Below are 23230 nucleotides of genomic sequence, written 5' to 3' on the forward strand. Positions count from 1 at the left end.
GTGTGATGAGAGCACATAAAACAATACAATTATCTTCCATGCAATTAAGATATTTTAGTATTTTTTTATTTTATTTCCTTTAACCTGGGTGGATATTATTTACTGTTTGTAAACTAACGTTTGTGAAACCAGTTAGTTTAATAAAACCTGGAAGTTAAAATTTTATGGAGGGGAAGCTTATTTTTTAAGGGGTACAACCTCTTCTCTTTAAAACAAAATTGCCATAAAAATGCAAGTATCACATACTCGCGGCTTCGCTCTCAGTACATATGCAACATTCCGTGTATTTTATTGCATAGCTCCCAAGATTTCAGCAACACTTGAACTATTTTGTACCAATTTAGAGGAAGTCGAAATTCATAGGTTTCTTAGCGAAAGTACTTATGGTGTAAATACAATGGGGTTCTATGGTATGTTTTACCATTTTTTTTAGTGTGCATGATAAAGAAGACCAGAGATTAACAAAATTGTGAAGCAAAAAGTAACAACAATAATACATTATGACAGTTGTCATCCACATGTAACGATGATACATTACATAATAAAGTACACGTTGTTGCATCCCAATCCATGTTTGCTTATTGTTATATGACACTATTTCCTCGGTCCAGTCCAGGAATTATATCAGTATTTATATACCTAAGCAGTATCGCAAACCTCATTAGTAACAAATGGATGCGATGTCCATTCGACGATTTTCTGTTATAAAAAAAAACTGCATTTAGTGTTTCGTGTATTGCTTTGTGATTCCACCTGCTATAATCAAAAACTGTTGCGCTCGCTTGTTTCCTGGAATTGTAATCACGGAGCGAATGGTTTGTTGAATCATGCTAATGCACAGTCCTTCTGTTTTTTGTTCCTTCAGCTACTGTAAATATGTTGTCCCGCCAAGTCTAAGGAAACCAAATTCAACATCTGACATGTATACATAACTTCACAAAGTAAAAAATATTTTACTTTATTTAGTTCATAAAGTAAAATATAAATTGACTGGTTTGTCTTGTTTCCACGATTTTGAAATAAGATTTTTTACTTTTGTTATGTTTTCAGTACATTAATGTAAACAAATTGAAAATATGGCTTAACCCTCCAACTGTCGGTCGGCGATTTTTGCGCCGACTCGGTCGTTTCTGTAGTGTCACCGGTGATATTTTCGCCGACCCGACATGTACTGGCTTTGTAGGTTTTATAAATCCAAATGCCGTTCAAAGACACATAAATGATATATCATTGCAAAGCTAATGAAATAGGCAATCGTTCTGTATACCTTTGAATTCCTTATTGTCTGTTTCCAGACAGTATCGATACAACCAATTGACGTGATGATTTCTCGCGGTTGAAATACGTCGAGTGTTCGCGAGATTGTGAACGAGCGGTGTTGTTGTTTCTCGTGGCGATATTTGGTATGTTTTATTGCGCTAGTATTGTTGTTTTACTGTGTTAGAGTAACAATGGGTGAGCCTTGTCGGTCAAGTGACATTAGGGAAATTCTTGCGGACCAAAATCTTAGTGAATTGACCGAAACGGAAAACGAAGATAACGACGCTGGATTACTTCGTGAGACTTTTCATGGTTCTTTTGAGTCTTTGGCTTCAAATAATGATGACATTGATTTTAATTTGGTTGATTTGAACGAATTAACTGATTTTTCATCAGGTTCAGATGATGATTACATTCCAGATTTGTCCGAACTTGAACCAAGTGAAAGGGATAAAGTTTTACCCGGACGAAGTTTTTCTTATTTTGTCGTTGCTAGGTAACCGCTTGCATAATAAGAGCATAGTAATTCCTTTTTTTAGTATATCATTATAAAGTTATATATTTTTGTATTCACAATGAAATTACAGATTTTATAGCAATCTCATTTTTTTTAGAAAGATATAAATTAAATTATGTTATATACACTGAAAGTAAAAAAATTAAATGAAAAAAAAAACTTAAAAAGTTTTGACCTTTTTTAAAAAATAAAAAAACATTTTTTTGATTTTAAAATATATTAAAAATTGTTCTACAGATCTTTACAAACAAAATGATATATTTAACAACATATTTACCATAATTATTGAATTTTTTATGAATTTTTATAAATGCCCCTGCTAAACCACCAAATATAGGCGACACTGTGGAAAATATGATAGACAGTTGGAGGGTTAAAACAATTAAAATACATATGGTTGTGCTGCCACAAAACAATGTTTAGACAAAACATTTGATCACATTTCCCATGCTCTTTCAATATATTTACTTTAGAGAGACCAGGAGGGCGTAGCCCGGAGGGATTTTCGAAATAAAATAGGCCTATATTCATTCCAGGGACCATATGAATGTCCATGTAACATTTGAGTACTATCAGTTCAGTAGTGTACGCGTAAAAGAAAAACAAAGGTACTTTGGCATTTACAATATTATTAGGATTGATATTGATGTGTGATCGTTTCACTATCATTACTATCACAAACAGTGAACATACAATGTTCTGTACTCAATGGCCAAGACGTTCATTGAGGTAGAGTGGTAGTTTGGACTGTTTAGTCCTAATCCACCTCGGTAAATAAAAATCGTTTCATTTTCATTTCAAGTTGAGTTGTGACATTCAATATTCGGTGATTGAATTTAGTTGTCCTAATATTAGTTATTCAAAAAAAGTACTTAATACCATAACACATCAATCATGCAAAGGCTACAGATTAGGAAAATGGAGAAACGAAGTTTCGTGTAGAATTCGATTGATGTAAGCCACAGTCGATTAGTTATAATTGAGGCCAAACTAGGCACTCAAACAGGATCTCACACTTGAGCAACTACCGCAGTTTCCAGTTAGTGAGATAGTTTCTCGTTTTTTGTAGACCACACAAAGTTTTTGTTTGAAGTTTATTTTTGACGATGTGTGAAGGAAACAGGATTTTCCGGACATTTTGTCATCGTTCAGTGAAACAAAAAATCAGTAACACTACGTTTCGAGATCTCCAATCTGATCTCTTCTTCAGGTAAATAACTAATCTAACACATAATTGGTTTATTTTAACCTAGTTTGTAATTATGTGTTAGGTTAGTTATTTACCTGAAGAAGAGATCAGATTGGAGATCTCGAAACGTAGTGTTACTGATGTTTTTGTTTTGTTTCACTGAACGATGGCAAATGTCCGGAAAAAGCCTAACAAAGTCCTTCTGTTGGTTGTGAGAACGTGGCGTGCGTTAGTCATTAACTCCGGTGAGATAAATAGCACCACCGAAGTATCTAAAGTTTGTCCACCAAAGTGTGAAAATTTTAATGAGGTGTTAAAATGTATGCTAATTACACACTCGGTAAGACGGTGTGACAGTCTTGTTATATACGTACCGGTGTATGTGGTGAGGTGGGCTAGCAACACACAGAGCAGATGTGAGAGGTTCATGACACAACACACGGCATCCCATCTAGCACTAGACTGAGGGGAGCGGAGCCCAAGTCCAGGTCTCCAGTCCCACTACCTTCGCCGCCGCTGTGAGCCCCTCCACCCGCGGTCGCTGTGGGCTTCTACAAGTCTCATCCTTGTCACCTGTCAGTGATTGGTTTCAGGTTGAAAACGTGCCAATTGGAGTAGAACTTGTTCTGTGTTTGTCTTATTGTTTGTATGATTTTGAATTATTGCCATCGCAGTGTAAATTAAGTCCTGATACCCCTGGATATATTCCAAACTGATTCAGATATCAATTTGCAACCTCCACCATAATAATTCAAATACAAATTTTCCCCCTTTCAAAAGGGGAGTACGTGGGAGGATCACTTTTTCAAATTGCAACCCCTATCTTGTGGCATATAATTTTAATGGTCTATTTATTAGTAACTCAATTACATGAATAATACATCTCTACGACGTTCCTAGCAAAGGTTATGGGCAAATAACCCTTACGTCTCAGGTTGTAAATGCCAGTTGAAGTAGAACTTGTTCTTTGTTTGTTTCTTTCAGATTGTGAATTATAGCCAGCGCATTAAACGTTATACAGGGTTTAAATTAAGTCCGGGTACCTCTGGATATATTCCAAACGGATTCAGATATCGATTTACAACCTTGACCATTATTATTAAAATACAAAAATCTCCCCCTTTTTTAAAAGGAGGGTACGGGGAGATAGCTTTAAATTTTCAAATTGCAATCCCTACCTTACGACATATTCATTTTTTATGGTAAATTTATTTTAAACACAATGGCACGAATAAAACATCTCTACGACGTTCCTAGCAAAAGTTATGGGCAAATAACCCCTTACATATCATGATGTAAATTAAGTCCTGATAAGTTACAAGTAGATATATTCCAGACGAAGTGGTATATCGATTTACAACCTTCACCATACTTATTAAAATACTTTTTTGGATTTCTTGAGTGCACAAAAAAGCTCCACCTCCCTTTTCAACGGGGGGTTACTTTAAATTTTCAAATAACAACAAAGTTTTGATGAATCGAAAGCTTCACGGGCATTTTCAATGAAAGTTTTTCTATTAGTACTGACTGAAGAATTAAGACGGCAAATGCTGCCGTCCTGTGCTGTTGTACTCGCAAGTTGTCCCTGCCTTCTCGTTCCATACTGGTGGATGTCTCGGCCCTGTATGAAAGTACACTTGGTCCAGCAGTACGTAACCATCTCCAGCACAAAGAGGCAGGGTAAAGTAAGCAGTTTTAGTTCGCTGAACGCATCCCTTCACGACTCTCTAAAATTTACTTTCAGCATAACGCGAATTGCCTTTTTCATATTCTGAAAACCCTTTCCAGTCTGTATTTAGCACAACCTTTTACCTTCCCCATTAACTCACACCATGTGACAAGTGTGAGTAAACCAGGGAATTGTGATTAAACCAGGGAATTTCAAGATAAAAGAACGTTGAGATTGATGTCTAAACGAATGTACTCCGAGATGAAATAGTGCGCCTTGGAGCGTTTGACGCCTCTTCATTGCATTACTTGCAACATTCACTTGCATCTCTCTACGATCAGCAATCTCACAAGGAGGGCAAGGCCAACCCGCGTTCTCTGGAGTCTTTTAGAGTAACCCTGAATATGTGTAATTATAATGTTCCACGTTTATTTGTTTGTTTGTTATTGCGTTTTCCAAGTTCTTTGTTGATTGGCTGATCGTTCAGCGAAGCCTCTCCTGTCAGTTTCTGATGACGAGATCCGATTACTCTCTGTCTGTACGCACGATAATTGGCGAATGACAACTCTCTAGTTGAAATTTAGGATGAAACTCTGCTTATGCAACCTCTGATATTGAAAATTATAGGCTGTACAACTGTCTATTGTTAGTCTCGACATACGTATGTCGGTAGTTTGGGTACTAAACCTTATTGTGGTGTTGAAACTAATCTAGAATTGGTGAGTCAGCTAGGCAGTGGCAGTAGGGTACAGGAGAGGGCATTGGACAGGGTTCGGCTAGTTCAGGTACTAAGCATTATCCTGGTGTTGAAACTTATCGAGAATAGGTGAGTCAGCTAAGGCAGTGACAGTAGGGTACGGGAGAGGGCAATGGAAAGGGTTCGGCTAGTTCAGGTACTAAGCATTATCGTGGTGTTGAAACTTATCGAGAATTGGTGAGTCAGCTAAGCAGTGACAGTAGGGTACAGGAGATGGCATTGGACAGGGTTCGGCTAGTCCAGGTACTAAGCATTATCCTGGTGTTGAAACTTATCGAGAATAGGTGAGTCAGCTAAGGCAGTGACAGTAGGGTTATGGGAGAGGGCATTGGAAAGGGTTCGGCTAGTTCAGGTACTAAGCATTATCGTGGTGTTGAAACTTATCGAGAATTGGTGAGTCAGCTAAGGCAGTGACAGTAGGGTACGGGAGAGGGCAATGGAAAGGGTTCGGCTAGTTCAGGTACTAAGCATTATCCTGGGTGTTGAAACTTATCGAGAATAGGTGAGTCAGCTAAGGCAGTGACAGTAGGGTACGGGAGAGGGCAATGGACAGGGTTCGGCTAGTTCAGGTACTAAGCATTATCCTGGTGTTGAAACTTATCGAGAATAGGTGAGTCAGCTAAGGCAGTGACAGTAGGGTACAGGAGAGGGCATTGGACGGGTGTCAGCGGAAACCCCGACAGTGGCGGTACGCGGCGCGCTGCTCTCCTTGATACAACTGGGTCAAGACTTGGCCACTTCTGTCACGGCTCTTCCACTTCTTGCCAGTTCATTGTGTGAGGCCACTGGCTTCGACGCCGATTCCACAAATTATCATGGCAGCCTATCGCGTGACATTGTTATCTGGCATATTCTTTACATCGACATTTTGATTTGATGTTCAGTGTCGTTAAACAACCGATTACGTAAATCAGTAATAAGCGAATACTTACAGATACTGGGGTGATTTCTTAAAAAAGGAATATTAGTGAATTATTTCCTTATCGTTGTTATTTTCTTACATAATCTAAAATCCATTAAACTCGTCTTGTTAAATGTTAAAACTGTTTTGAATATCAGTAGTCTTTTCAAAAGTTTTATTTTGTTTGGGATATGAGAGAAATACTTTCTTTCAGTAATATGGGTAACTACTACAAGTGCAACATGACTGTGTGGTGGGCTTGGAGGAAGAGTTGTCACTTAGGCCATGTTTTCAAACTTCAATACACCCGGCTCCCTTTAGGTTTGCACTACTTTCTAAAGCGCCCTACCCCCTTTTGCCCCCCCCCCATCTTCTCTTACCTAACCTCCTATCACTACCCTTAAACCTCAGCCATCTTAATGGAGTTTATGAAGAAAAACAATACAGTATTGTTACTTTTTAATCTACCTAATAATTAATTCACATTAGTAACATATTTGTCTGTATGGATATTATTAGCCACCATAAAAATATAAAGTAAATATAAATGTTTTAAATAAATGTACTATTCACAGTTACTATAAAAAGAAACTATTACTATTTTACTGTAGTAACAAGTAAATAAATAGAAGCAAGTAAACAAACTTCAAAGGTTTTACATTTTAAATATCGTTTAAATAATTCAATAATTGATTCATACAAATTACAGTTTAGCTAGTTAGATTGTATCTAATAAAATTCTTCGCATTTCATAATGTTTGCTTAAAGTTTCACAAAGGCAACCCGGCCTATAGTAAAAGTCTAGTCTGAAGGACGAGTTTGTTTTCCTTTATTTAATATATAAAAATCTGGATTTTTGTTCAAAATTTTAATGCAAATTTTTCCTTTTTTTTAAATGGTCTGTAATTTGTTTTGATTGGTGACTGCCACAGCGGAGAAGGCCCGCTTCACATTAGTAGGAAGTGGTATTTTGCGGATTTTGTGTTTCAACGTTAATCGAAAACAAGGTGTTCGTTTTGAATCCAGTTTTAACGAATCATCTGTTTGAATATCAGTCAGTTAGTTGGAAAGATACAGCAAAAACATGTCATCAGCCTCATTTTCCTCAGTCAAACAATTTTCTTCAATCAACTGTTTCAAGGCGAGAAATCTTGTGTCATCACGTTTAGCCAAGATAGCCTTCCACAGATTGTGTAGTTTTTAAAACCCTCCACCTTGTCCGGCAGGTTTAAAATATTTGTGTTAATTATGTTCAACTTTTCAAACAAATCAGTAACGATCCTCGACAGAAAGTCCTTATCAATCCTTGTTGGCACTGATATGGTTTTTATCCTTCAGGTAAATATATATTTCATCATGTGTCAGCTCAAACATCCTAGAAAGGGAATTGTAAAGAGACAACCAATAAGAACTACTCTAGAATAACACACGCAAGTGATCATATCCCATGTCTTTGCGTATTTTTTCCAAAGGTTTTGTCTTTTTGGAATGTTTTTAATGTAGTTGATTTCACCGATCACGATCTTAAGTATATAGTACAGGTCCTTCATGAGTCAATGCTTTTCTACTGATCATTCCATGGGACGAAATCGCTCTGGTCGCTTTTGTCCGAACCAGAGCTTGAAACCCCTTTATCAGTGTGCGATACAACTGCACTATCAGTACATATTTCAACACATTATTGCTAAAAAATGTTATGCAGACTCATAAAGTTATCTCAAATATTAAACAGATCTTGTCTTTTAGTAGATCTCTTTATTTGTTTACAGAATACAATATCTTCAACATAGGTGTTGTTGTTAATAGATCTAATATAGCATATCAAATTGGTATCTTTGTTTGCCTACCCCAACTGCAGTACAAACTCCTTATCTTTTAGAATAGAGGTAAAGCAGTTGATTGCTCGTACTCTCTGTCACGGTCTATCCTAAGACTGATTGTACGAGATTTCCAACCATGATGCACACTTTGAGAAGCATTGGCTTAGGCCAGCTAGATTAGTAGCTGCAGCTGCGAGATATTGCATTGCAGCTCGTGTGAATAACAGACCTTATGATGGGTGCCTTAATGTTATAGAAGTTATGAAGTAATTGACTACAAGTGGAGCATGTCTACTGGTGAGCTTGGAGAGAGCCAGGTGGATTGCTTCAACTACAAGAGGCTCAACTATATCGTGTGGACAAAAGGACTCATGATGTACGCTTAATTGTTACAGAAGCTGCAGAGTAATGGGCTACAAGTACAGGACGAGGATGCAGCGAACCTGGAGAGACAGGTGGCCATACACTACAACCGGTTACACGGATTACTGCAACTTCAGGAGGAGGAACTTCTGAAGAAAATCAGGAATTGCAAAGACGAAGCACAAAAATCCCTTGGAAGTGTATTGAGTAACCTTGAAGAAAATATTAAAGTAAGTGCACTGTAAAAATATATTTATGTAATTACAAGGAGGAAGCCAGGAAAACAATTTTGGGCTGTCCATAATCATTAATTTGTTATAATCAAGGGAGATTTGAAATATTTTTTTAAACATTTCCTCATACAAGGCATATTGTATTTAATCATTTCAAGATACCAAACGATTATTTAAAAGAATTATGGCAGCCCCAATTTTATTACTTTATTTACTTACTTCATATTTAAATTCAATTACTGTTTACCGTAATACGGGGTGAATAGGGACAGTTTTTAAAGTTATTTAACAATATTTTAACATCCAAATGACATCTGGCATAACTCACATGGTTAATAGTTGGTACTAATGTCTAGGCATATAATCACACCCCTCTCCTTTCTCAATCATAAGTAACACCGATTTTTTATATTTATTTTATTAATACTGTCCCTATTCACCCCAGGGTTGGGTGTCAAAAGGGACACCTATTTATTTTACATTAAAATGCCTATTGGGTGTTACTATGGAGTGTATAGGGACACTTATTATGTTTTTTTTTTTATTCCATTTTAGTTATTAAACATGATTAGATATTCTGTTAACCATTATTTTGTAAACATATTGTCATAAATAAGGATAAATGATTTTGAAAATCGTTGCAAAGTACAAAGTTTTTATTTGTAAAGTAATAGTTTTACAGTAGGCTACTTACATTTCAATGGTTTTTAAATAGGCCCATATAAGATAATAAAATTTTATCTGAAGATACACTTTTTACATTTGTTTTGGCCTACTTTAGGGGGTCGGATTCAAAAATATACCGTCCCCTCTGTGAGTGTGGCGGTTTTTAAAACTGCCAAAACGTCATCCTTGTTAAATGGGAACTCATCAGGCACATTGGGAAAATAAAAAATATTGTCACAATTTACTGGACTGCCGAAGGAATGTCCCAATAAATTCTGCATCTTCGATTCCTAAAACCTTCCCAATAAAAACCTTTACCCCCTTATCATACGTAAATCTCACTTTCACCCAGTCTCCTTCACTGATGCACTCCAAATCTTCAGAACGCTCTTCATCGCTCTTTTCCATATCAAAACCTTCTTCATTAGAATCATAATTAGAAAATTCTTGATTGTCTGGTACATCTTCGTTTTCAGATCTTTCATTTTCTGTTTCTTCCTCGTCAGGGTAATCAAAATCTGCAAGAGTGACGCTGCGGCCAGCCGGAATGTTCAGTTTTTTTTTTTCGGCCTACTGCTTGTTTTTCACTCCCATCACCATAACGCATCTCTTTCAAGAAAGTTGTTAAACTGTCATTTACACTAGTGCTGCTATTAGCCTGACTGCCATCAACATCTTCATCCTCACACAGCTCAGGGGCAGCCGGTCCAACACACGTTTTCGGTTAAGAGGAAAAATTCCTGCCTTGTCAAAACCTGCAATGATGTCTTTCTGTAAGTTAGGCTCTAGTTTTTGTAGGGCTTTCCTCACATGAGATGGAAAATATCTCTTATCAAAGGCATTGCTATTCCTTCCATGAAATTTTGCTTCTTCCATAACATTACGCCAGCATTTTTTCATGGGACCGAACAGTGCTATATCCAGGGGCTGCGTCAAATGGGTTGAATTAGCCGGCAGAAAAACAAACTGGATGTTGTTTTGTTCACTTAGCCGAATAAACAACCGGTGACAAATGTGAACTTAGGTTGTCACCTATTAGAACTTTTTTCCCATTTGATCTGCGACAGTACGGGATGACAACTCTCTGGAAACCAATCTAAAAATGTGTTTCCGTCAATCCAACCTGACTTGGTGCGGTTGTAAAAGCATCCTGGAGGTCCACCTTGGCACCATAAATCGTACAAGTTAGTGGCTTTATAAATTATGTAAGGAGCCAGCATTTTGCCAGATACAGTGGCAGCAAACATCACAGACACATTGCTCTTACTTTCGTTCATAACTCGCTCAGGGTATTTACAACCCCCTTTTAAAAATTAGTTTGCGACGGCCTGGGTCATCGGACAACGCAGGTCTCATCATAATTGATTATCATATCGGGAGGAACATCTGTAACAGTGTCCTTCAACTCATCAAAATAGTCATTGATTACTTTTGGAGATAATTTCGCTCTACTTCCTTTAATGTTTTGGCACATTCTTTGGGACAGAATGGCCTTGTGTCTTGATAAAAACCCATCAGCCCAGTCCCTGTACCAGGAAAGTGATTTTTTAAATTTTGATACATTCTTCCTTCTCTATCCACATGATACTTAACAAAACACCGGACATCAAATGTACTCAGAGGATAACCCCATTCACCACACTTAGATAGGCTAGCACTGATTCCATTTCTTGCTCTAACTTTGAGTCCAACGCGGTCTGTCCCCCTTTCTTTTTAAAAGTCAACTCTCTTCCACTTCTTGCTTTTTAGCGTATCGGTGCAGCGCTGATTTTGAGATTTTAAACTGTTCTTCAGCTTTTCTAATAGACATGCCTTTTGCCACGGCATCTAGTGCTCGTTTTATGGCTTCTTCATCAAGCGGTGATGTTTGGCCCTCGGATCTCTTTTATAAGTCCTCGGCATCTGAAATCAAACGACACAGATTAGGCTAAGTCTTAAAAATATACTTTAAGACTGCATAAATATCATTATAAAAACATCTAATAAGCAATTTCTTTCATTGAAGGGTAACCTACGCAACCAAACTATTTTATGTTAGATCACACTTGGCTTTGACCACAAACAATGTCCCCATTCACCCCTTTTTTTTCTTCGAAGTACGCTTTTTTTGTTTTAAATTTGTAAACATAATAAATTATTATCCTATTTCTACTTATATTACGTTATTTTACTCACCTTGAGGTATTTAAAAAGGCTAGATTATTCTTGTTTCATAGAAACATCAACTTGGTTCACACCACAACAAACTTTTGAGGTTATGACAAATTCCTAAAAAGTCAACAAAACACAGAAGTTGTAAACATAGAGTAATAAATGTCAACAAAGTGTTTTTCAGACACGTTTTCGTAGGGTATGTTATGGCTTAAACTATTGACACTTTGTTTACCACTATTTTGATAAAAAACATGTATGTAACAAAATAAAACAAAACTTTTTCCGTTTTTGTCCCTAATCACCTCGGCGTCCCTATTCACCCCCGTAATACGGTATATACTTAAATTTTATGAATCATTCAAATTTGGCACACTGGTTCTTTAGGACCTCACATACACTCCAATAATTTAAAAAATATTTGATTATTTAAATATAAAAAATCAAAACCTTATATGCATAAAAGAATTACGTTCTCTTCAAATACTTTGTATAGAAATACAGTAAAAAAACTTGTATTTTATGAAAGTTATGGTTGTGAGCTTATCAATAGGCGATTTATTTGGTGATTTTTGCAAAATCTGTAAATAATATCTAGAAAAACAAAGAATTTATTGATTTATTTATTGGTTTTTGTTGATATTCTAGTTGAATAATGTTTTAACGTTTTGTAACAAAGCTATATTTATTACTAGAGTTTATAAACATTTAAGTCAACTCTCAATTTTATTAATTCTTCAAATTCTGTAATGGTATTTCTATGAATTTCAATTCAAAATTCTGTAAAGTAGGAAGTTGTTTTTGGTAAAATTGGTCTAGCCTAACTTTTGCTACCATCCAGCTCTAGTTTGTATCATTCTTTTGTCGTAGTGACAACAAGTTCTATGTAGTTTTATATTTTGTGAACTGTCTTACTGTAGAAATAGCTGTCCATTTGTGTATTTTAATTGGAACAAATCTTGTGAGTTGTAACTGATTTTCAGGAAATGGAGACAATTCTAACAGTAGGCAAGGCCTCCTTGGAACCCAGCAACTTCTCCAGCCTGCCGCTAAGTCCACTGCTGGACAAGTTGACCAATGTGACGGAGATGCCGTGTTACCTACTGCTCAACAACGATCAGTCGATTAATAACTTCGGGTAACCAAATGATAGTTACAATATAACTCATATAACACTATTACTAAAAAACTTAGAATAATTGTTTTACGTTTGACATTGTAAACATTTGGTAGGATTTTATCTTTTATAAATGAATGATAAGGCTCTTACAATGAATACCCTTCAATTTAATTCTTACTTTCATTGTATAAAATATCTTTCTACAACTTTTTTGCTATGAGCCTTTTAACAGATTCTCAAACTATGTCAAGTGTAACTAAAAAACTATACAAAAATTTAAAAAATAAAAAATGTTATAGTTTGCATAAATAACCCGACAGTACAAAAAAAAAACATTTAACCATAAATATAGAAATGATTAAATTTGAATTTAATCAGTTTATCTTGTGCGATGAACTGATAACTTTATTATGGAAAATGCAGTGTATTAATTCATTTTCACTAGGAGAAATTATGATACAGCGATTGATTTCTTACACAAAAGATTTTCAATTAATGAAAGAATCAATAAATTAGTCTGACCTGCTTTATTTAATATTTTCATGGTTCTACCTCCTCATCCTTTTCTGTAGTTTAAAAACTAATTTCTGATTTTTAATAATGTTTCAAACAAGTGGATTGATTCTAATTCTTCTATATCTAACATTTGTATATAGTAACTACATGGTACTGGTACCTAACAAACATTTACAATGTACCTGAAAGGTGTTAATTCATCAAACAAGATGTTTGGCAAAATGGAGTACGGTTTGTGGCAAAGGCATTTACTTATCATCTCCTTCCTGTTCGATAGTACAAGTGTGTTTTAGCTTAAATTTGCTCTTTCTACAAAAACCCCTTAACTCGAAGCCGAAACAGGTAACGCCGTAAAGGTGACAATAGCCTACGCTCATAGTTATGCTCACAACGACAATCGAGGAAACTCAGCCTGTCAGAGTCACTTTGAAAACGGATACGAATAGTGTAACCGATCTCTTTGTAACAAAGACTTTCTCGTGAACGAACTATGTTGCAGAGGAGGAAAAAATATTAGATTAGACGCAGTTTGCATGAGTGACTTTAACAAACCATGTTACGACAACTGCCGTTGCAAACATAACTATGAGCATAAGCTTTTGTCACCTTTGTGGTGTTACCTGTTTCGTCTTCAATTTGCCTCTTCAGGAAAGGAGTTTTGTAGAAACAGCAGATTTCACCTGAACACATTTCTACCTCAGGACAGGATAAAGATTGTAAGAAAAATTTACATGGTATGTGGTGGTGATTGATATATTTCAAACTTAAGAGAAGCTAGGAGACTAACCAGGTGTAGGTGTTATTTCCTATATCATATTATACGCCTTTGTCCATCACATCGTTTTTATATGCAGTATGACAGATTACATCAGGTAAAACAGGCAACAGACAATATCTCAGGTAAAATCAGTTTTACCTGAGATAATATTTTTTATGAAACTGTTATTTCCTTATTGCTAAAATGAATAACAATGGAAGCTTTAAACAATCTTGTTGTACTGTTAATTAGGTTAAAACTTTTTCCAGATTCCATGAAGATTCTTCTATTATCGACTTATTAAAAGGACATTGTACCATTTCCGTACCAGATAAGAGAACATATGAACTTTGCTCTAAACTCAATCTACCTGAGGATTATCAATTTGAAAGTATTCCTGATTTTCCAGATCCATTCAAGAAACCTGGTTGGTAATTTAGTTTAGGAAATTTATCAATTAATATTATTAATTAAATTTGTAGCTTTTTGTAAGAACAGATTAGACACTGATACAAGTTGTGAAAACCTTTAATATCAAATGCAGATTGTTGTCTTATTATGAAATGTCTTGTGCATACAGTAGAACTTCGATTAACTGTCATTCTTTTAAATGTCAGTATTATGTTATCAAAATATTCCCAACTTAGTGTGTATGCAATATACACAATGTTTTGCGCAAGAAAAAACTCAGCAAATATGCATGCATAAAAAAACATTTCAAAATTAATTTTTTAATCCATATACTGAAGAAATGCTTTTTGTAAAAATAATAATATCCTGTTGCTTTCTTGTACAGTCTTTTTTTAACTCTAGTGCAAAATAAATCGAATAGCTTGCATGTTACTTTTTTAATATCAATTCAGTTATTACTTTGGAAAATAATATCTAAAAAGTTATATCTGTACTGTATTAGGTGCAAAATATATGTATCAAATATTTGATAGTGCTAATCCTTCTGGTTACAATAGTCATATTAAAGTTATAGGCTAGGTAGTGGTGGTTATGTTAGGACCTTCACTTGATTATTAGGTCCCAAATCGTAGGAGCAATTTTCTTTAACTATTCTATTACCTTTTTATTTATCAGTTTGAATTTAACAAAATTCTGAGAATAATTAATAAATAAATCATTAAAATATTGATCTTTTGTTACGTCTCTTATTTTAAGGTCCTACTTCACAGCGGCATACAGTATAGTAAATGCACAAATTCAAGTGTACTAAATTACAATAAACATGTTTTTATTCATTTTAGATTTATCCGTTCTTACTTCAAGAAAAAAACTTGGCAAGATAACCACTAACCAGTTATCAGAACCTAAACTGCCAAAAACTGAAGCCAAAAATAAGCCAACACCGTACCAGGAAATTTTGCGCAAAAACAGGCTTACTCTGCAGAACAATAACTCAGAAGAGACTATGTCAACTTCATCGGCTGACAGTGCTTTTGAGAAGATCTGTGTAGCTCCACCTCTGGAGGAAGGTAAGATTTACTACACGATGGGTTAAAATGAACTATAGTAGAAAAATGTGATTAGAGGTAAAAGCTAGTAATTTTTCCACAAATCACAACTTGTTGCTGTTTATGTATTTCTCCCTTTATCATTTTTAAACCAACATGTGGTAGCTAATGGAGCTAAGTTAGGACTTGAGTGAAAAAGGGACTAATAAAAGTCAAAGGTTGGAGTCCTTACTTTAAACCGTTTTAAATTAAAAATGATTCTACTTAAAGATGCTGTGATATAATTTTTATAATTAATTGTATATTATTGGAACATAAATTGAGTAAAAAAGAAACATACTATTTTGCGTTGCGGACTTTTGAATACTTTCAATAACAGGTGTTAGCCTACTTTTTTCTGCAGTTCAGCTTACAAAAATCATGTACATACTAATTTGTTTATAGGAATATTACTAAATAAAAATTGACTTATGAAATAAAATTTAAGCAGTGAATAGTTGTAACACACCTTTGCTTTTTTCACTCTTTGAGTTAACAACGCCTCTAAACAGAGTTATATATAGCTAAAATTTAATAGAGGTAATATTAAAAAGTACATTAGCTTTATTAGTGGCCATAACTTATTTCTTCATTGCGGACTAAAATTATATAACTTTGTTATGGACAATACACAAGTCATCATGGAATGTGATATAATCATAACAAAACACAGGAAGAAGCAGAGAAATATGAAATAACTTAAAGAAATATTTTGATTGTTCCTAATATCCAACCAATCATCTAAGACATAACACGCAATGAAGAAAATCATTCTAATAGAAACATACTCACCTACATAGCATTCATTGTATGGCTGATATAATTGACCAAAGTTTGAGCTGGAAAAAACAAATAGAGCATCTTTGTACTAGGCTAAGTAGATTAATATTTCTTTTTCGTAGGCTGAGTGACATTTTACCTGATGACTATGTTAAGACAGTGTACTTCTCACTCTTTCAATCTGTTCTCAGCTATGGAATTGATTTTTGGGGGAATAGCCCACACTCAAATAATGTTCTAGTCATACAAAAAAAGGTTTTAGAGTTATAGCTAAAGTTAACCATAGAGAAACACTGCAGGCCTATTTTTATTAAGTTTAAGATTTTAACTGTTGTTAATTTATACATATTTAATATCCTGTTAACTAGTTTTAAGAACCCCTGCTTACATGTAAAAAAGGCTGAGGTACACAACTTCAACACCCGAAATAAAAACAATTTTGATGTACCTTTTGGTTAGACTTGGAAAAAATCAATCTAGTCATAGGATAGTGTATACAAATGTTAAATAGGCTGCCTAAAGAAGTGCTTAATCTTACTTTTAAACAATTTAAAATAAAATTCCAAAATTGGCTAATAAGTAATCCTTTTTATCATGTAAAAGAATTTTTTTACTTTCCTTCTGCTGAAATCTGTAAGTAATTAACCTAAGGTTTTCACTTCTCTCACTACCTGTACATTGTTATTTAGTTCTAATTTACCAAATAATTAAGGTTGTTTTCTGAAATTTCAACCACAAAACTTTCATATTTGTGTACTTTCAATCTCAATTTTATAGTTCCTTTTGACAATTGTGAACAACATGTTTCCTGTTTTTTGACTATACCTCTTGACTGATTCTTGATTAGTGAACTAAAATATTAAAACTGTTTAAGCAATTTTTCGGAATAATTTAAAAACATCAATAATTATTTTGTTGGTTGATTCTTTTAAAGTAAAAACATTCTAAGGTCCATCTATAAGTTGTGATTTTTATGGATGTTTTAATTTTTTTAATTCTGATAATGATTTATGATTATACAAGAGCAATTTTACTATAAGGGAACATTCATACTAAAAATATGGTCAGTTTCTTTAGCAATATTAATGGTATAGAAGTTCAACTGTAAACACAAGTTGCAGTACTGATTAAGAGGGCTAATCGTGACAAGTTAGTTAATTAAATAAGGTGGGAGTAAAACTGTGGGATCAGGTAAAGTATAAGAATGTACAAGATACCTGCTTGGACAAGTTGTTTACGTTTCATAGCCTTTATTTTTTCTATCTTTTTTATTTTTTTATAGTCTACAATATTTATTGCCACATAAAGTTTTATTTTTATTGTGTATTCCAAAAATTTGAGGAAAATTGATAAAGATCCTTGTTTGTGATTTAATTCCACATCAAGAAGCATGCTTGCTTAAGGTATAACGTTTTATACTACTTGAAGTTCCATGTTTGATTCTACCACATTGTTTTTTGTTGTGTCACTTTAATAGAATGTCACATGATTGCCTATAATCAGGTCCTTACATAATATACCAGTTGAACATAAAGGTCAATTGACAAATGAACCAGTGATTGTTTAGACATTGCTTTGTATTGTGTCATTTTGATAGAGCATCGTACCATAACCGGTTTGTGCACTATGTCTACTCTTGCCATTATGATGTGGCCAGAGTTCATTAAAAAATGTTCATGCCTACACATCATATTGCTCATTGTAGGGTTGTTAAGCAAATCCAGTCCGTTTATTAATATCTAAACAAACATTACTTGTGTGCATATTTGTATTAAAATACTATATTTGCTTCAAATAAGTTTGCTTTTTTTGTACTGTGGCCTTTCTTGGGAGGATGATTCCTCTTGTCTCCCTAGTGAAAACATCCATGTAAAATATATGTTATGTATGTTTCAGGGACTACTGAAATTGTCAGAATTTGCCACCTGATTTCACCAAACAATTTTTATGTACAGCGGAAGTGTACCTACAGTCAGTTGGAAAAGCTGAGGGATCATTTCTCCAAACAAATGAACATAAAGAAGAATCAGCCAGCTTCTATTGAAAAGTGTTAGTCTGCTTATATTATGTATAATGCATTCAATTTAATTTTGATTTCATTTTCATATTACCTATCAGTGCTGAGCCTGTTTGCCCCATTTGCGTAAACCTTTCAACAAAGTCAAATTCATATGAGCTATTTTAGCCCATTTCTATTGTGTTTGATAATTTTGGAACATTATAAGATGCATGATCACATCTGAAAGTTACTTTTATATGTTTAGTGTTGTTAAACATTCTAAATAATGTAATATTTTGTACAAAACACCTCCATCGCCATTCAGTCTGATGCAGTTATTTAAAAGGTTTATTATATGAAGTTACAGCAATGGTATGAGCCGGAAATGATATAAAGTTCATTGTGAATAGCTGATCTTATAAAGATTAGATATTTTTTTGCCTTTTTTAAGCAGTTTTTTTTTTTAATTGTAAAACCATAATGTACAAAAAATGTTTTACGACCAAACTAAATATACAATGTTATGTGGCACAGACTATAATGTATCTGACATTTTGGATTTTTTTAAATCAGCTAAAATGTAAAATAGTATATTATTTTCATCTGAATGTTAGTTCTTCCATAAATTGACATTGTTTGCCATTTCAACTAAGATACTATACAAGGAACCACCAGAGAGTGCAGTTGGCGGCGACCAATAGAAATGGACTGGCCTGCGCGACGTTTGCCACACAACTGCCGCTGCCGCCCGGCACGGCTGGCGCATTGTGGCTGATAAACCGCTGCGCTGTCACAACTAACACTGACACTGAACATTTAAAACTTATCAGTATAATTGAAAAACAATATTTAAAATGCGTTGACAGTTTGCTATATTATATTTAAATTACTTAATTGAAAACTTAATTTTCTGATGATGAAGGTCCATCTTCTTCGGACAGCTTAGCTTCTTTACTTATTTTGTTAACGGTTCTTTCACTTACACCGCAGGCCTCAGCACACACAGTTTACCACTTTGCTTAAAGTTTAGAGTTTCTCGGAAATTTGTCAACGACAGTTTTTTGAAAAAGTTGTAAACGTTGTAAATAATACGTCGTTCTCCACTATGTAGGGTTTTTTCCGCTACCACTCTTACTCCCGATGGCTGTGCACTTGAACAAACATCATCACACTCCATTTTGTCCAAATAAGGAATCACAATAACAAGTATATTACAATTGACACTACACAGAAAATAATCGGTACACTTATAATAGCTACCAATAAACAACACTTAAAAACACGAAAACGTTCATCAACAGTAAAATTCAGCACAAAATAATATACGCGTACTGGATTGAAGAGAATGCAGTATTTTCAACCGCCACTGATGAAGCGACAATAGGCACTGACTGACGGTCAGAGACAGGAAGGAGGAAGGGGCTGTTTCTTGGAAATAGTATGACTCATCTGTCTGGTATTACCACCACTGCTGGCTGGTGCGGCTTTTGTTTACAGGTATTTCACCCGTTTCCTCCACATTTTCACTCGTCTGAAATCATCTATTATGTACTGTGTTCAAATTTAATTGGATGTTATAGAAAACCGTTACTTTAGAAATTTTATAAGAAAGTGCATTCATATTATAAAAATACTTGTGCTGTATGATTTTTCAACTATGACCAGTTTAAATATTTAAATCACCCACTTGTAATAAAAAAAAATTTACATAACACAGATTCAAGACTATTAATAGCCAGGTAGGAAAAATGCTTTCAAATGGTTTATAAATTTATGAGAACCGAAGTGCGTAACAAAACCGTTGCGGCAACAATTCCCATCGTTATGTACTGAATAATATTTATGGAAAAGAACATATATTTCAAATGTATTTGATAACTTTCTTACCAAATTGAAAATCCATTTAACATAACATGATTATACTATGCACACATGTAATGCCTTATTATATATCAATGATAATGGCATTATCTAACTGTTAAAATACGGAAAATTAACGTTTTTGCGGTATTTTTATGTTTTCTTTTTATTTTATATGTCGGCTAAAGATTTTAATCCTACGATCTTCGTATATGAAGTAATATAATACAATAATTTATTTCAATCATCCATTTAATTTCAGCACTCAAACCAAATATCAACTACCTTTAAATTTAAACCATAAATGAAGTTGACTTAAAAAGCATAATTTTATCATTTGAAAACAAATATTCGTCAGGATTTGATGAAATTTCAATTATTGTTCTAAAGCAGTCCTGTCCACTAATATTAAAACCCTTAATACATTTGGTTAATTCTTCTTTGATATTCAGGAATTTTTCCAGATAAGCTAAAAATAGCTAAAGTAATTCCTATTTTTAAAAAGGGAGATCCAAATGATCCTGCCTGTTATAGGCCAGTGTCTCTCCTCCCAGTTTTTATCAAAAATATATGAAAAAGTTGTTTATAACCAATTTTTAAATTATCTGGAATCTAACAATTTTCTTAAACAGTCAACAACACGGTTTTCGATCTGGACGATCTACAATTACCGCCGGTATCGAGTTTATTGATTCAATAATCAATTCAGTGGATAAGGGAGAACACGTGATTGGAGTATTTCTGGACTTGACCAGAGCATTTGACAGTGTGTCACATTGTAAATTAATAAGTACTCTTAAAATGTTGGGTGTTATGGGAAAGGAACTTGCATGGTTTTAGTTCTTACCTTCAAAATAGGATGCAATACGTTGAAATAGAGCATTGTTTCAAACAGTACTCGATATTGTTTTAAAAACAAATTCAATTCAAAACTAAGAACAGTAAAGCATGGAGTCCCACAAGGATCAATATTAGGTCCACTTCTTTTTTCTTTGTTATATAAATCAGTTGCCTTTATTGGTTGGAGAAAGCTCTGCTGTCTGTTTATATGCTGATGACACAAATGTGGTTATCTCAGGAAAAAGTGTTGAAAGTGTTGAAGATGTCCGCTTTTATAGGTCTATCAATGATAAAAGACTTCTTGATAAGTAAAACCCTTTTATTAAACTCAAACAAATCAAATTTTATCTCTTTTTCCACAAAACAAGCTCTAAACAGGGTTTTCAACCCAACATTTTCATTGAGGAAGAACAATTGCTAAATTCCTATAGCACAAAATTTTTAGGATTGATTATAGATAAAAACTTAAGTTGGAAATGAAACATGTGGAACTATGTTTTTAAATAAAATTTCCAGTGGTCTATATGCACTGAGACGATTGGCCTAAGTTTTGCAGTGTAGAATCTCTAAAATCAATTTATTATGCTCTCATTAATTCCCACATTGCTTACGGTATAGCTATCTATGGAGCTACCACATCACATAATTTATACAAAATTCTAGTTAAACAAAAGCACGCTATTAGAATTATAAAGAGATTAAAGAGGAGAGATTCAGTTAAGCATATTTTTAGGGAACTCCAAATATTTACTGTCTACAATTCTATACAATCTATACATATTTGAAACTATAAATTACGTTGTGCGTTTCTGCAATCTTGCTTTAACAGAAAGAAAACATCAATATAATACACGGTTCAATATATCTAATGATTCTCATCACTTGGAATTTTATAAAAAGAAAACCTCGTACATGGGGAAAAAGTTTCTAAATCATTTACCAATTGAGTTGAAAACTAAACTACAACACAAATAATTTCAAAACTAAACTTAAAGAATATCTACTAAATAGACCTATATATTCATTCCAAGAATTTTTTGAAAGGGCTAATTGACTGGTTTAGCTCATCATGTCTATATGTATTTACGTGTATATGTTCTGTGTATATGTATTTTATGTATGTATGTGTCTGTTTATATGTATAAGATAACTATTTATTACCATAAATTATAATGAATGAATGTTTATTCTAGCAACTGTGCATGAAAATACACTTAAAAAATTATAATAGTAAATCCTAGTACTAATGCTTATGTTGGTTAATATTTTATAAGTTGATGTTAGATAATTTTTTTATTAACTATGATTGACGCTATTCATTGTACAATCTGTGCATTTGTTTTATGAATAAAGAATTTCTGAATCTGAATCTGAATCTGAATCTGAATCTAACTCAACATGGAAATAAGCTACAGAGATGTACTTTTTTTTAAAATGACCGTAAAATTACATTTTGTAATACGTAGTTAATTAATTCAAGACAGCTCTAACATTTCTTTCGAGCGTAACGGTTAAGTATTTTAAGAATGCTGGACTCGCGCGGCTTGTGGTTACAGCGGGGAACAAGTTTGGCAACGTCGCTCAGCTCTCGTTGGCCGCTCCAAGGTTACGGGCAAAATAGGCTCCTCCCTCAACTGCACTCTCTTGTGGTTTTTCGTATAAGCACTGCCTGACACTTGTTATAATAACTATACACTGACATGTAGTTCTGCTTGTCTTATAGTTGAGATGTTTTATCCGTAGTTACAATTGAAAATCCAGTAAAGTCCTTGTCTTAACTTTAATTATAAATGTCTTTAATATATTGTTTTTAATTTTTCTTATTACACCCAGAATATCGTACATCATTGATTACTTTTATTATATCACCCTGCTTTGTAATAGTTTAATTTTATACCCACGACTAATAGTTTTTAATGTTGTGATCAGTTTTATTTACATTAACTGTTTTAGTGGTACAACATCTGGTCTTCCACTGTTTCAAAGAGTGTTAATTTATTTTACTCACAATGCAGTAGTTTAAGGGGGGAAAATCGTAAAATACTACATGAACAGACATAAAATATTCGTCAAAATATATGACGAAATAATGAAGACAGAAAAAGAAACATAATAATAACATAAATTAAAACATTGTATTTTTTTCAATATTGGCGTAAATTTCATTTTAAAACGTTTTATTTTTCATGAAATAAATAATGAAAAGACAGATTCCACACTACATATAAATAAACCATAAAAATAATTGGAAAAATTTTGAAGTAAGACACTACTTCCAATGTCATGAATACAATTAAAACGTAACAAAATACACAAATAAACTATTGTTTTAT

At 33.9% G+C, this 23230-nt stretch overlaps 2 protein-coding genes across 6 annotated transcripts in view; one reads left to right on the forward strand and one right to left on the reverse strand.

Annotated features, from left to right (window-relative positions):
• Positions 1-3482, reverse strand: part of LOC124361889 — a 41624-nt gene extending 38142 nt beyond the window's left edge. The window contains exon 1 of the mRNA XM_046815940.1: positions 3341-3482. Coding sequence (XP_046671896.1) covers positions 3341-3395 — 55 coding nt within the window. The 5' untranslated portion in view covers positions 3396-3482. The remainder of the gene's footprint in view (positions 1-3340) is intronic.
• Positions 3483-8492: 5010 nt separating this feature from the next.
• LOC124361890 (RING finger protein 17-like) overlaps positions 8493-23230 on the forward strand; it is a 78684-nt gene continuing 63946 nt past the window's right edge. For 4 of the 5 annotated variants that reach the window (XM_046815941.1, XM_046815943.1, XM_046815944.1 and 1 more), the window contains exons 1-5: positions 8494-8706; positions 12510-12664; positions 14189-14346; positions 15173-15400; positions 18095-18247. In XM_046815941.1, the coding sequence (XP_046671897.1) occupies positions 12513-12664; positions 14189-14346; positions 15173-15400; positions 18095-18247 (691 nt within the window). In that variant the 5' untranslated portion in view covers positions 8494-8706; positions 12510-12512. Of the gene's footprint in view, positions 8707-12509; positions 12665-14188; positions 14347-15172; positions 15401-18094; positions 18248-23230 lie in introns of all 5 variants that reach the window. The other variant, XM_046815942.1, reaches the window with a different exon arrangement.

The sequence above is a fragment of the Homalodisca vitripennis genome, chromosome 5, assembly GCF_021130785.1.
Source record: "Homalodisca vitripennis isolate AUS2020 chromosome 5, UT_GWSS_2.1, whole genome shotgun sequence".
NCBI lineage: Eukaryota > Metazoa > Arthropoda > Insecta > Hemiptera > Cicadellidae > Homalodisca > Homalodisca vitripennis.